This window comes from Gracilinanus agilis, chromosome 4 (genome assembly GCF_016433145.1).
Source record: "Gracilinanus agilis isolate LMUSP501 chromosome 4, AgileGrace, whole genome shotgun sequence".
Lineage (NCBI taxonomy): Eukaryota > Metazoa > Chordata > Mammalia > Didelphimorphia > Didelphidae > Gracilinanus > Gracilinanus agilis.
The window spans coordinates 444808658-444822574 of record NC_058133.1 but is presented as its reverse complement, the minus strand read 5'-3'; the positions used below and the strand labels follow the sequence as shown (position 1 = coordinate 444822574).

The 13917-nt window shown below is 33.7% G+C and overlaps 1 protein-coding gene across 1 annotated transcript in view; it reads left to right on the top strand.

Moving 5' to 3' along the window:
• The window catches only part of DPYD (dihydropyrimidine dehydrogenase), a 974103-nt gene that overhangs the window by 65522 nt on the left and 894664 nt on the right, over positions 1-13917 (top strand). Inside the window, exon 2 of the mRNA XM_044672105.1 lies at positions 4507-4617. Coding sequence (XP_044528040.1) covers positions 4507-4617 — 111 coding nt within the window. The remainder of the gene's footprint in view (positions 1-4506; positions 4618-13917) is intronic.

Genomic DNA, 13917 nt, shown 5'->3' with positions numbered 1-13917 from the left:
TATATATATTTTAAATTTATTTATCCATGTACATGTGTGTGTGTGTGTATCTATCCTTTGGCAATCAGTGAGTGGAAGTGCTATCATGATCTTTTTACCACCCTCCCTGCAACTCTTGGAATTTTCTCGAGTGATTTAGTGATTAGTAACAGTAGCTCATTTAACTTCCTTTCTATATAGCAAGGTTGTTGAGCTAGGTAGCCTCTGAGATCTCTTCCAGTTCAAGATGTAGGACATCTCAAAAGATGATCAACACCTATTCTTCTAGTCCTCAAGCAAAAGACTCCACACTACTTTTAGGATAAAATGCAACTTCTTCAGCTCAGCATTTCAAGCCATCATAATCTGCTTCCAGCCTACTCTCCCAAAAGAATTTCATATTATTTCTTTTCTTTACTCTATATTCTTTTAAGTATACAATAGATTTTGTGATATTAAGTTAGAAATATATTTACATCTTCATCCCATACAAACTCACTATCTTTGTTTATTAGTATAACATGCCTTTCTAACTGACCCTGGTTCTAGTTCCTTTCATACTGGCATGTCATGATAGGTAACCTGGCAAAATCAAAGGTATGTGCCCAATCACCCAGTCAGCTACAGAATTAGTCAGAATCATAGCCTCCTTATATCTTACATTTTCAATGAATTGAGTATGCTTTTTTTTTGTATGTGTCTTGGAGTGGAGGGGTATCCCTATAATACCTGGGGCTCTATTTAACCAGTCCAAAACTTCATAGATATTACCCTAAATATATCTCTATTCCTAAGGAACAATAAAGTTCCTTTGGCTTAGAATCCAGTTATCTGGGGCCTGAAGACGAAGAAGAAACCCTGAGAATGAAATTGAGTTAATCAGGATTCCTTTGGGAAGATGCTAAAATGAAATGGGCCCTAGATTCTTTTAGCTAAAATATAGGCAAAGCAACTGAATTAGTAGCTGCTGTCAATAGCCCTAGTTAAGGAACTAGTATCTCTTTCTGAATTCTCAGGCTGCCTGTGGGGAGGTGGGGGGGGGAGAAGAGTTAAAACCATGTAGAGTTTTTTTTTTCTCCTTTGACCTATTTTAAAGCATTTTGTGTTATTTGGAACAAGGAGAAAGAGCGAGACATCCAAATGGGACCTCATTATTGTGATGACTTTCATATTGGATAAAGAATGCAGCATAGTGTAATAGAAAGAGTACCAGTTTTCAAGAAAATTTTTGTTATTGTTGTTGTTGTTCAGTCCTGTCTCTCTCTTCTTGACTTCATTTGGGATTTTCTTGGCAAAGATACTGGGGTAATTTGCCATTTTCTTCTTTAGCTCAATTTGTAGATGAACTGAGGTAAATAGGATTAAATTTCTTTTTCTAGAGTCACAAGCTTTTGTCTGAGACCAGATTTGAATTCAAGCAGATGAGTCTTCCTGATTCCAGGTTCAGCACTCCATCTGCTGTGCTACCTAGCTGCCCTTTGAAATAGACTATCTGGCTTTAACTCCCAGCTCTCCTTGTTGACTATGTGACCTAGAATAAAAGTCTTTGGAAATCAGTTTAACTCAGCAAAATACTAAATGACCTTTAAATTTCCTTCAATCTTGTTATTATTCATTTTCTAGAATACAGTGATAAATTAAATGTATTTTTAAATTTTTAGTCGACAACTTGTTTAAATTGTTTGGTGGTGTTATTATAATATGAGTGTTGCAGTCTTTTATAAAAATACCGACCAGTGAATATTATTTGTCAGTGATGGGAAATTGAGGTCAGATCAGAAAGATCATATATTTTAGGGACAAAACACGTAGGGTACGGCAACACTGTTCCATTACCCTCTTAGCTGTTCTTTTTTAACTTCCAAACAATATAAGACCTATCTGTGTACCACATGTGACTTCAAGTGAAACCAGCAGAGAGGCATCATTGTTCCAATCTCACCCTAAATGTTCCCCTTTTCCTTCCAAGCTCCCAAACAGAATAAGACCTATCTGTGTGGTCATACTTGACTCTGGGGGCTTGGGGATGAGACAGATGGACACCCACTTAGGTTTCCAATTTATTTCCCTCTTCACAAGTACAGAAACCAAGGCCATTCAGAGCAACACCAGGGAATTCAGGAGGGAAAACATCTTGGAAAAACAAGAAGCCTAGGCTATTTCCCTCTTCCCCATTTTCTCATATACTACATGTTAACCTGCAAATTATCTGACCATTTACTTAACTATCCCAATCCAGATATATCAACATCAAAGGCAATTAAATATGACTTAAATAATTGCTTTTGCCCTTTTAGATATGGGCAAAGCTCCTGGTGCTTATCTTCACCTGAGTACTACTTTTTTGCTGTTTTCAGTATACACTTTTTTCTTTTTTTTGCATCTACTTAGGTCTTTGTTCTATCCAACTGATAATTTGGCTGTATATAAACTGTTGATTCCCAAATGGCAAATGGAATATCTCTGTACCAAGTCAGTTCTGGCTTGTTAGGGAATTTCATTATTATGTCATTGAATACTAACTATATTTGCTGCCTTTGAATTCTTTTCTTCAAAAAGCATCCAGATATTCAAACCTTTTAAATTATCTGGAAGTCTTTACCCTTTTTTATTATTTCATTCTTTAACAATATTTTCTAAGAAATGTTTTGTCATTCTTCTCATGAAAATTTTTATATTTAAGTTTTTGAGCATCAAAGTACATGTTGTCTGAATTTGAAAAACCTTGCCAAGTTCTAGATAGAACTCTACTTTTCATCTCTTATAATAGAGTTGGCTTGGAAGCAGCAATTACTTTTTTAATGATCTTTTTTGCTTATATTCATCATGAGTACTTCAAAGTAAGATGACCAAGTTTCCCATGAGATAATTCTTGTTTCTCCTGGATAAGTGATCATATTATTCTCTATTCTCTTATTCTTCTCTTTAAGCAAAACCTGTCGATCATTCTTTTTTTGTTTGTCTGTGACTTTTTATAATATACTCTAGTTTCATTTAGCACAAAATGTCAATATGGACTAATTTCAAATCCTGTGGTAGCATTAGTAGTTGGACAGAGTACCAAGAGTTAATTTACCATTCGTTGATGATCTATAATTATGTGATTCATAACAAGCTCTGCCTACTTGTCTTCTAAGTTTGGATAGGCACTGAAAGAGCAAGATCAGAAAGTAGTCCCAATGGAACTGAAGAAATTTTAAAAAAATTTCAATAGTTGCAGCAAAAAAAAAATATCACCTGAAGGCTAACCGACTAGTGATGAGCTAGACTAGACTCATCTTCTAATGTCCAATACCTGGTTTCTTACTTGCCCTTAGGTGAGGCTTTCCAGGGAGGAATTGTCAAGCATTTAAATTCTTTGGCATAGTTTTTTAGTGATTTGTACATATGAAGCATCAAAGAAAGTGACAATATATTTTGATGCGTGCATGTGTTTGTGATCTCAATGCTGTGGATATTCCAGTGGGTCTCAAATCCACCTTTACTTGCTTATTCAGTATAATGCATCCATGTTCCTCCATTTATTTTCCACAAGGGGCTTTCAGGGCGTCTTTCTCCAAAATTGCCCATATTGTCCAAGTTCCAGTGCAGCACATGTGGATACTCCAGTGGAGTGTTTTTGTTATTCATGTTAAAAAATTATGGGAGTTTTGTTAGTTTGCAAGTTGAATAGGACTAGATAGAAACAATACAGTAACAAAGTGGATAGTGTCAGGCTTGGAATTAGGAAGATCTGGGTTCAAATCTGGCCTAAGACTCTTCATAGCTGTGTGTGACCATGAGTAAGTCACAACCTCAGTTTGCGTAGCCCTTACTGCTCTTCTGCCTGGCAGAAGAGCATATATATATAGTATTGATTTTAAGGCAGAATAATACTATATTTTCTATAGATCCTACAGAGGGTCTAATTAGGGGCTCCCCTTTAAGTTTTTGACATTGAGTAGATTCCAATGGATAACATTGTCTCTTATCAATCCACAAGTATCTACTAAGTAAATATTTTTCCCAAGTACTTTGGTAGACATCCAAGGTATAAGCACAAGGAAGGAAATAATTCCTACTTGCAAGGTAGTTACAATCTAATATTATTGCTGGTTCCTACCCTGACTGGCCCTGCATCATCTCTTCTGGTCATACCACATCATACTTCTCTTCCTAGTTATCTCTGAAACCTGTTCTTCTTTGCAGTTTTTGTTTATATGCTGAAACTTATTTCCATCCAAAATGTAATATTTACCTTTGTGTGACCTGCAATTTTGATTCTTTGTATATTTGGGAATTATTATAGACATGAAGCAGGATGAAAATATTAGTTGTAAAATTAAAAGTCTGGAAAACACTGCATGCATACAGTGGAGTTTAACAATTTTTTAAATTAATATGGTCAGTATGTACACATTCAAGTTTGGTTCTTACTATGTGCATGTTATTTTCTTTTTTGAAGACAAAGGCATTCATTAATTTGCTTAAAATTTTTGTTACTTTTAAATATGAAGCATTGAACTTTTCCTTTCTCTTTTTATACAGAATATTCTAGGATTAAATCCACGGATGCAAAATTATGCCACTATACATTCCACATCAAGAAAGAAATTAGACAAGAAACATTGGAAAAGAAATGCTGATAAAGACTGCTCTGTAAGTACTGTTCAAACATGATTTCACATAAAAATTATATGAATATTTACATTGAAGAATCAAGATTTTCACCTCAGTGTGAGGGAAGTATGAGTGAGGTGGTAATGAGAAAAATTTTGAATGCTTAAAGGTAATTATGTGTGTTTGCATGTTTTTTCCTTTGTCTTACAAATCCACATTAGACTTCTCCAGATCCAGAACCCAATTTTCCTAGATCTTCTATCCTTATATCTGTTTGATATTGCTACCTTGTGTCATCTGCAAACCAAATGAGTGCACTGTCTATGCCTTTATTGAAATCATTGATAATTATATTTAACAGCATGGGACAAGCACAGATGTGTGAGGTAGTACACTGGAGTCCTCTTGCTACATTGATATTTAACCATTGATTAAAAGTTGACATTGAACTCTTTGAATCCCTCCATTCAATCAGTTCTGAACCCATCTGATAAAGTTATTGTTTCATCCATGTGTCCCTACCTCCATAAGAATTAGGAGATATTTAATCAAGTTTTTTAAAATCCAAAGCAGCTAAATATTCACAGTATTCCTAGTATCTAATAATTAAATAATCTTATTAGGAAGGAAAAATGTTTAATCTGGCATGATCTTTTCATGCTGCAACCATTCTGATTGTTTGTAATCACTGCTTCCCTGCCTCATTGCTAACCTACCATCTCTGTAATCATCCACTCTAGAATTATCCTGGGAATCAAAGCAAAAACTTAGCTTATTGTCTTCAGTCTTTGTTCTCTCATTTTTTGTACAATCTGTATAGCATTTGTCTTTCTACAATGATTTTCTAACTCTACTCTTTTCCTAAATTTACAGATATTCCTGGTAGTATTCAGTAATTTCATAGGCTATAATACTTTCAAGACCAGATAATATAGTTCATCTGAACTAGGGCACTTGAATACATCAAGAGAAACTAGGAATTACCTTACTATTTCCTTGACTATCTCAGACACTTATTCCTTATTAATCATTTCTATCTTATTTTTTTCAATGTAATGTTCATTTTCCTTTAAAAAGATACGAACGTAGATAGATTCAAGTGTCTCTGACTTCTTTCCCTGGTCAGTTGTTTTCATTCTATCCATCTCAGGCATATGTTCTCTTCTTTCTTTGCTCCTTCCATTGTTTACAGTGTTTTAATTTGGCCTCTCTCACTAGCTTTAACTCTTTTTTCTAGTCTTCTTGAGACAAATTGTAGAGTTAATAGGATAATGAGGCAAACAGTAGAGAGGATAGGATAACCATCCTCATTCTGAGTGCTATGTCTCTCATCCTGGTTCTTCTTTGAACTTTCTGACTGCTCTTTCTCTATCTCCCTTGCTGAGTCTTCATCAGGTTTCCCATACTAACTATGGATGTTTTCCAACATTACCTTCTGAACCTTTTTCTCCTTCTCTACTATTTGGTTTGCTGATCTCATTAGCTGCCAAGATTTTAATTACTGTGTATATAAATATAATTTTATGTTCCATTTTTGTTCTTAACTTCTTACTTGACTTCCTGTATCATATCTTGAACTGTCTTCTGGATACATTCAACCAAATGTCCAGATTACATCCTAAAACTCAACATATCAAAAATTGAAATGATTTTCTTCTACGTCATATATTCTCCTTTTCTTACATGTCCTATTTCTATCAAAGGAACCATCATCTGCCTATTTTATAATCTAGGTTTACAACCCAGATATCATCTTAGACTCCTCAACTTCTTTCATATCTCCTTCATCAATGTCTTGTCAATTCCTATTGATTCTGCCTTTATAGTTTCTTTTTTCTTACATATTTGCTTTTTGTTTTTTGCTTTTGGTACAGGCCCTCATCATCTTGGCAACTGATTGGATCTAGGGAATGACAGAGTGGGGAGTTGATGAAATATCAAGTTTGATATGTCCAATTAGCTGTGAAATAGGAAATTAAGAGACAGATTTGAGTATCGTTTGTATATAGATGGTAACTGAATCGACCAGAACTAATGTATGAGTTTAGAGAGAGAAGAGAGAGAGCCCTCACTAGGCGTTGGAAAAATACCTAATGTTAGCTAGTTAAATTTGTATGAAGATCTATCAAAGAAGATTGAGAATGAGAGGTCAAGTAAGAAACAAATGGGGAAGAAAGCAGTGTCACAAAAACCCAAAGAGAAGAGAATATCAAGAAGAAATGGTTGTTCAGCAGTGTCAAAGGCTGCAGAAAGGTCAAGAAGGATAAGGTCTGAGAAAAGGTCACAAAATTTGGCAATTTAAAAGTTAATAGTAATATTAACTTCAGGGAGAGTGCCTTCAGTTGAATGACAGATTCAGAAGCTGGATTGCAATGGAGTATTAGAGAGTGAAATGGAAAGGAAGTGGAGATAGTACTAAATGTAGAAGGCTTCTCAAGTTTAGTCACAAAAGGGAGGAGAGAGAGAGAGAGATGATGATGATAGCTAGTGAATATGGATGAATAAAGTAAGAATTTCTTGAGGATTGATGAGAGATATGATTATTTGTAGGACTTGGGAAGCAGCCAATAGACACAGGAAAACATTATATAATAAAGATAGCAGGGATAATAGAGGGGGCAACCTGCTGAAAAAAAGGGGATGGAATGGAATGGTACCACTTCCACAAATAGAGTAATTGGCCTTTTTAAGGAGAAGGGCCACATCATTATATTAGATGATGGTGAAGGAGAAGATAAGAAGGTAAGATACAGTCCCAGTCCTTGAGGTGCTCATTGAATGGGGGTATTATATAAGAAAACAGATACGTACAAACTCTATACAGGTAAATAGGACATAATTAACAAAGAGAAGACACTAGAACTAAGAGGCATTAACAAAAGCTTTTTGTAGAAGGTAGAATTTTACTTTTGTCTTAAAGGAATCCAGAGAAACCAGGAGTCAGAGATGAGGAGGGAGAACATTACAGGTATGGGGAGTCAGGGGAGGAGACACCTAGAGACTATTCCCAGAGACCCAAGAAGTTCAGAATCTTATAAATGGAAGAGCAATGAGACTAGTGTCACTGGATCAAGGATTATGGGATAGATGGGAAGGGGAAAGTATTGGGATAAAAGAGCTTTATGCCACTCTACTCTGAATTTAACTGTATACTTCTCATTAATTATCTTGGTCTTTTGGTCTATAAAAATACCTATGTCTTTTTTATGTAACAAGAAAGAGGCAGAGTGCAATTTGTGGTCTACAAAACACTTTTGAGAATCTGAGAAAACCTCTCTATGTTATCCCAAGGTAGTTTATATTACTTTTCATTTTCTTTATTTTTTTCCTCCATAGGGTATGTATATGTGAATGTGTATGTACATATAGATACACTATTTACACATGTTAAATCTCAGTATTAATATTTTATATAAAAACAAGATGCATCCAACTAAATAGCAATGCCATACTTCTATGTATAGTTTTACAAGCAATCATGTCATGAACCTATATTGTCAAAACTTTTTCATAGTCTTACTTGTACTCGTGAGTACTCAGAGCGGCTGGCACAATTATCAAGACTTATTTACTTTATCACTAATTCCAAATATATAGATAGCCAAATAATCAAAATCTGAAGTCCTAGTTCATTGTGATTTTCTCTATACATATACATGTGTACATAGCTATCTTTTCAGAAAAAATCCTTTTGTTCCTAGTTTGTTTATTCAGTTGGTTGAGAATTAAAAAATGTATCCTATGATTCAAAATCTTGAAAATGATTCAAATGACCATACTGAAAGGATTAATTTATTGTCTCATAAGTTCTGTATATCTTACAGATATTCTAACTGATGCTAAAGATTGATCCAAGAAAAATGTACATTTGAATCTGATTAGTATAAAGAAAGGACCATCTTATCTTCATCTCTACCTTTAGTATCTCCATGTATAATAACTTCAATATCAGATACATTAGAATCTCTCTTGGACAGCCTGTGCTATAGAACTCTAACATTGTAGGATTCTACAATGACAGATTCTCTTTCACAGGTAGAAAATGTGCTGCAAAATGATAATTGCCCAACAAGGGACAGTAGCTCCAACTCTTGATTTCCTGAGGCTAAGGTTACAGGAGAGCTTTAATTATTTACTTCAGTGTGATCCCAAATCCCTCCCTGTCCATGTGACACACAAATTAAACTCATTTGTAATTGTCAACCATATCACTTGTATGTTGCCATGATCTGGTGTTTCAGTCAGATGATGCTTAAACAATGATCCTAAGTTTAGGCTACCCCATTCACTAATTAGAATGTTAGAGTATTATATAGATACTGGATTCATGATTTGGCTTCAATGCTGAGAATTTTGCCCTACATAAGGGTAATTCTGCCATCTCAAAAAGTCACATCAGCTTTGTTAGCAGAAATGAATCAACAATCTATTTTCAACTAAAACCTGTTTCAACTCCTGAGGACCTCTATTTCTAATGTTAAAGTCAAACAGAAACTATGTAGCCTATGATTTTAGTTCATTTTAATTTGGATTTAAATGCATGGCAATAGATCCCAAAGAAGTGACTTTTTTTTAGTTCTCATCAGACAAAATATTCTGAAAAACTTGAACAAAAGTAACTAGTAAACAGTCTACTTTTGTCACCATGGATTTCAATTTAGCTTGAGTAGTAAAAAAGTGAAAACAGGACTGAGTTTAGAGACTGGGACACTGAGAAAGGGAAAAACAAAACAAAACAAACTAAAACAGAAATCTCCCCGTGGACAATACTTTTTAAATTTCCTTAAACATTTAGCACAATTATTTACACATAGTAGGCACCAGATAAATAATTATTTAATTAAAATGAGGATACAATTTATGAATATGATGATTACCCAGAAAATTTTAGACTCGTTTTTGGGTACAAACTATTTCTGTCAATTTTCTTTAATAGCCTAATTTGCATAATGGTATAATGGACTCCCTTGCTTTTTTTTCCATACCTCTCCTGTTTCTGGTAATAACCACTAGTTCATAAATATCTATTTAGTGCTCAGGATGAATCTATAAATAGATATTCAGGACTTTCGTATTTATGATAGTTTGTTACAACACCAATTGTGAAGCAGGGCACAAACAAGGTGAATAAAAATGTCCCTGTTTCATCTAAACATGTTGAACATTTTCAGAAATTTCTCTTTTTGAAGGAAGAAAGATGTTCATATTTTAAAAATTTATCAAATCATACAAAGTATTTTTTAATGGTAGCAACAGAGCTAGAATGGCAATAGTTTTAATTTTTGTAGACTCCTTAAATATTCAAAAATCTTCAATTTTCTGCCATAGCCTGGGATCATCATTACTATAGCGTGAGATTGTGGGGGTTATTGTAGGTCAATAAAAAGTATATAATAAAACAGATGTGTATAAAAATCATGTCTCTAAAACAATATGTATCTATAAATATATTAATAAAACATATTACTATATTTACAAATAAGAAATATTATTACATGTAGGAAAATAGGATGCTCTGGACAAAAGAAATCAGCTAAATTGTCTTTGCAGCCTAACAGTATATTTTACCTTCGCAAAACATTTATTTGGTGTTCATTGCAAATAAATATCTGAGTTTAGCTGTTTTCCGAATAGGCATACAATGGCAGCTGTCTCTCTAATCGCTACTCTATTCAGTCGCTAATGGATGGAACATACGTAGAATGCTAGTAGTATGAATAGGTATACAATGGCAGCAGTCTTTTTAATCACAGCACTATTCAACCACTAATCGGTGTGATGATTAAGGGACATTAGAGAGAGCACTTTGACATCTGATTCTTTGAACTGATGTCTGTTCAGACTGCACTCTATAGTGCTCATCATGGCCAGACTGATTTCCTTAAATAAAATGCCATGATTCCCAATGTAGAAAATATTACATTTGAATTTATTGAAATGATTAGGGATTTAGAAGTTTTTCTCTCTGACTAGGGATTCAATATCTACTGTATTCTAAGAGAACTGTACACATTAATAATGCATGGATTACTTTGAATATCAGTAAATGTTGAAAAATAAGATAAAAAAAGACCTTGCTGTAGTCAGGATATACTAATAACTGAATAGGAACAGAGGCTTGAAAGGTGCTATCATGATCCTCCAATATTGAAATGCATTTATGAATTTTTAAACATTTGGATTTTCAGATAGCTGAATCAAGATGAACATCTCCCAAGTGTCATTTGTTTACTGCTTTTTTCCTGAAACCCAAAGTATTTTCAGTGTTACTTATGTTTAGTTGAGTCAGGAAATAAAATGATTCTCCAACACTTAGTTCTGATTCCTTTTTAGTATTAATAATGGAGGATTCTGATAGATAAAAAGAAAAAAGTATTCTATGGTGAGAATACAAAAGTGGCATAATCATACCAATAAAAATGTATAAAATACTTTACATACATAATCTCATTTGGGAAAGGAGTTAGTAGCCTGATGAATACATATAAGGGAGGCACAATAGTGTAATAGTAAGACCACTAGGTTTATTTTCAGAAGACCAGAGTATGTATTCTCATTCTGACAATGACTATATAACCTTGAGCAAATCACCTCTATGAGTCTCAATTTCTTTGCTTTTAAATGGGTCAATAAGATTGATAAGTTCTACTTCTAAAGGTATAAAAATACAAGTAATAGTTACTCAAACTTTAAAATCTTATTATCTAAATAATATGGGGAGATGAATTTCTAAAGGCTAGATGAGGCTATTTTTGTTGTAAACTACTTTGAATGACAAACTAAGGAATATGACATTTATCCTTCAGGGTTCTGAATCTCATTAAAGTGTTAAATAATTCCACTAATGTTCAAATATTTTGATTATTTAATTTCAGTATGGCTGCTTCCTTTGTAATCATATATGTTTAATGTATTTAAGATATTATTCTGAGAATAATGCTTTCCCTCTGCCAGTTGAGAATAATATATGTACACACATTTTGGTAGGTTGCCAAAGCATTTCACGATGCAAAAAAGGGCGAAGTAATCCTGCTATCGGTGATGAGTAATCATATAATGATTTTGAGACTGTGAATCTATTGCAAAAATGTTGCTTTGGGAAAATTATTTAAGTAATGGTGTGTCAGATAGATTAGAAAGAGGATGTGCTATTAAGTGTTTAACAAGCAGCTCTCTGGGGAATATGCACACAGGACATTCTTTTAAGTCTAATTTTCATTTTTTAACATTTTTTCTGCATCACCTTTTAAAATTGAGATAATCAGCAAAAAATAAATCCAGCCCTGCTTTGTAGCATTTGATGATGTCCAACTTGTAAGTATTCAAAATGAAAATTAAATACTTGGCTCTGGTGGCACAAACTCTGACAGCCAGGAGAGACAGAATTGGGAAGCAAGAAGATCAGTTTAGAGATTTTTATGGTAGCCTAGAGGATAAAATCCTGAACTGGGATGTAATTATGGAAACAGAAAGGGCAAAAAGAAATGAAGGATTCAAGAAATTTTTTAAAGAAATAATGATTAAAATTTGAGGTTTAATTGATGATGAGAGTATGTAGTACAATAAGGAATATGTAAAATATGATTTCAAGCCTGTGCAATTTGAAAATTTTTTATAATATTGATTAAAATAGGTCTGAAGTGTATACAAAATTTAGGAGAAAATAATGAATTTCCTTTTTGGCATGTTGCATTCGAAAATTTAATTTAAAAAGTTAGCAACAGAATGTCTAGCAACTAGTGAGACCCATGATACTTAAGCTTAGGGAGAGGACAGAAATAAAAGACATGTTTTGGAGTAATCTACAAAGAAGTAATAGTTGAAATCATTGAAATAGATAATATCAATTAACAGAACAAATGAAGAACAGAGGGCTATTAACTGAATTTTTGTATTTGCCCCTGTAAAAAAGGTAGTAAGAAAAGGAAGTCATCCCAGAGATTCAGATTATAACCTTAAGTCAAGGTACTAAACATTTTTTGTGTCTCATGGGCCATTTTGGTAGTCTAGTAAAACCAATGAACCACTTTCTGACTAAGTTATTTAACTACATAAAATAAAATATGATTACATAAGCATTTATATTGGGATGACGATTTTTTTTCTCATCAAAGTTCATAGGTTGCCTAAAACCAATCCATTGGTTTTCACCCCCCCTTCATGCCTCTTAGGGCAAGAACTCCTGCAAAGCTTAAGACAACAAAAATAAACATTGTTATGATTAAATACTAAAAGGATATTATGGATACTGAATAGAATATATCTTAATATGCATATTGTATACTGTAATGTTTTCTATCTTTTAGGATTTGTTGACATGACATAGTCTTTTTAATATCCCTAATTACTACCTCTGACAACTCAAGGAGACAGAGATAAATGCAGTAAGAATGAAAGAGGACCAAAATATGACCCACCCAAACACTATCCATAATATGAAGTTAAAAAATAGTAAATTATCCCTGCTTGGCAGAAGTAAAGAATGAAAGGTGTAAATGATATTTTTTTGTTCCTTAATGTTTCCTAATGCAGCAGATTCTGATCAGCTTTCATTGTGACTGGTAAAAGCCACGTTTTCATTGTCTACACTATTATTAACAAATGGTAAATGTGAAATCTACTGAAACTGCAAAGGTATCTATGTGCAATATAATTAATGTTCTCAAACATTATGAAAAATTATATGAACAAAAATGTCACCCATGAGACATTTTGTATCAGTCCTTTACTTGTACAGTAATCTTGGCCTTGCTGTTTGTATAATATACCTGATTTTTCTTAAATGAAAACTTGGGAGGTTGTATTGTGGGGTGAGGTTGTGTATTTCTGTAGGGAAGAGAGGGAGAGAGAACAGTTGGGGGTAGAACATGGATTATTTCACAATCTAAACATCCCCTGCATATTTATGGAAATTATTATTATGAGCTTTGAGAATCATAATGTATAATGTTACTTATTGACACTGTGGGGAGGGGAGCCCTTTTCCTTCCTCTTTTGTGGATTCTAAAGTAGAATAATAATAAAAATGGATTTAAACATTGAGCAAACCTGCTTGCTGAGCCACATGAAATGTGTTTTATTTTTTTCACCACAGGTGCTCCCTAGCCTGTAGATATTTTTGCATGGTGAGTTTAGGTTCATTTCTAGCTGTTTCTGTGGAAATATTTCTGCTGGAGAGTTATCATTGAGGAATGTTTACTGCATTGTTTCTAGAAGACCTGGACTCCTGCATTAAAGGACATAAAGTAGAGTAGAAATGGCCTTATAATTTCATTGGATTAAGGAATTATCTAATGAGGAAATACTCTACCAATTCAGTCTGGCATCTCCCTTGTAAAT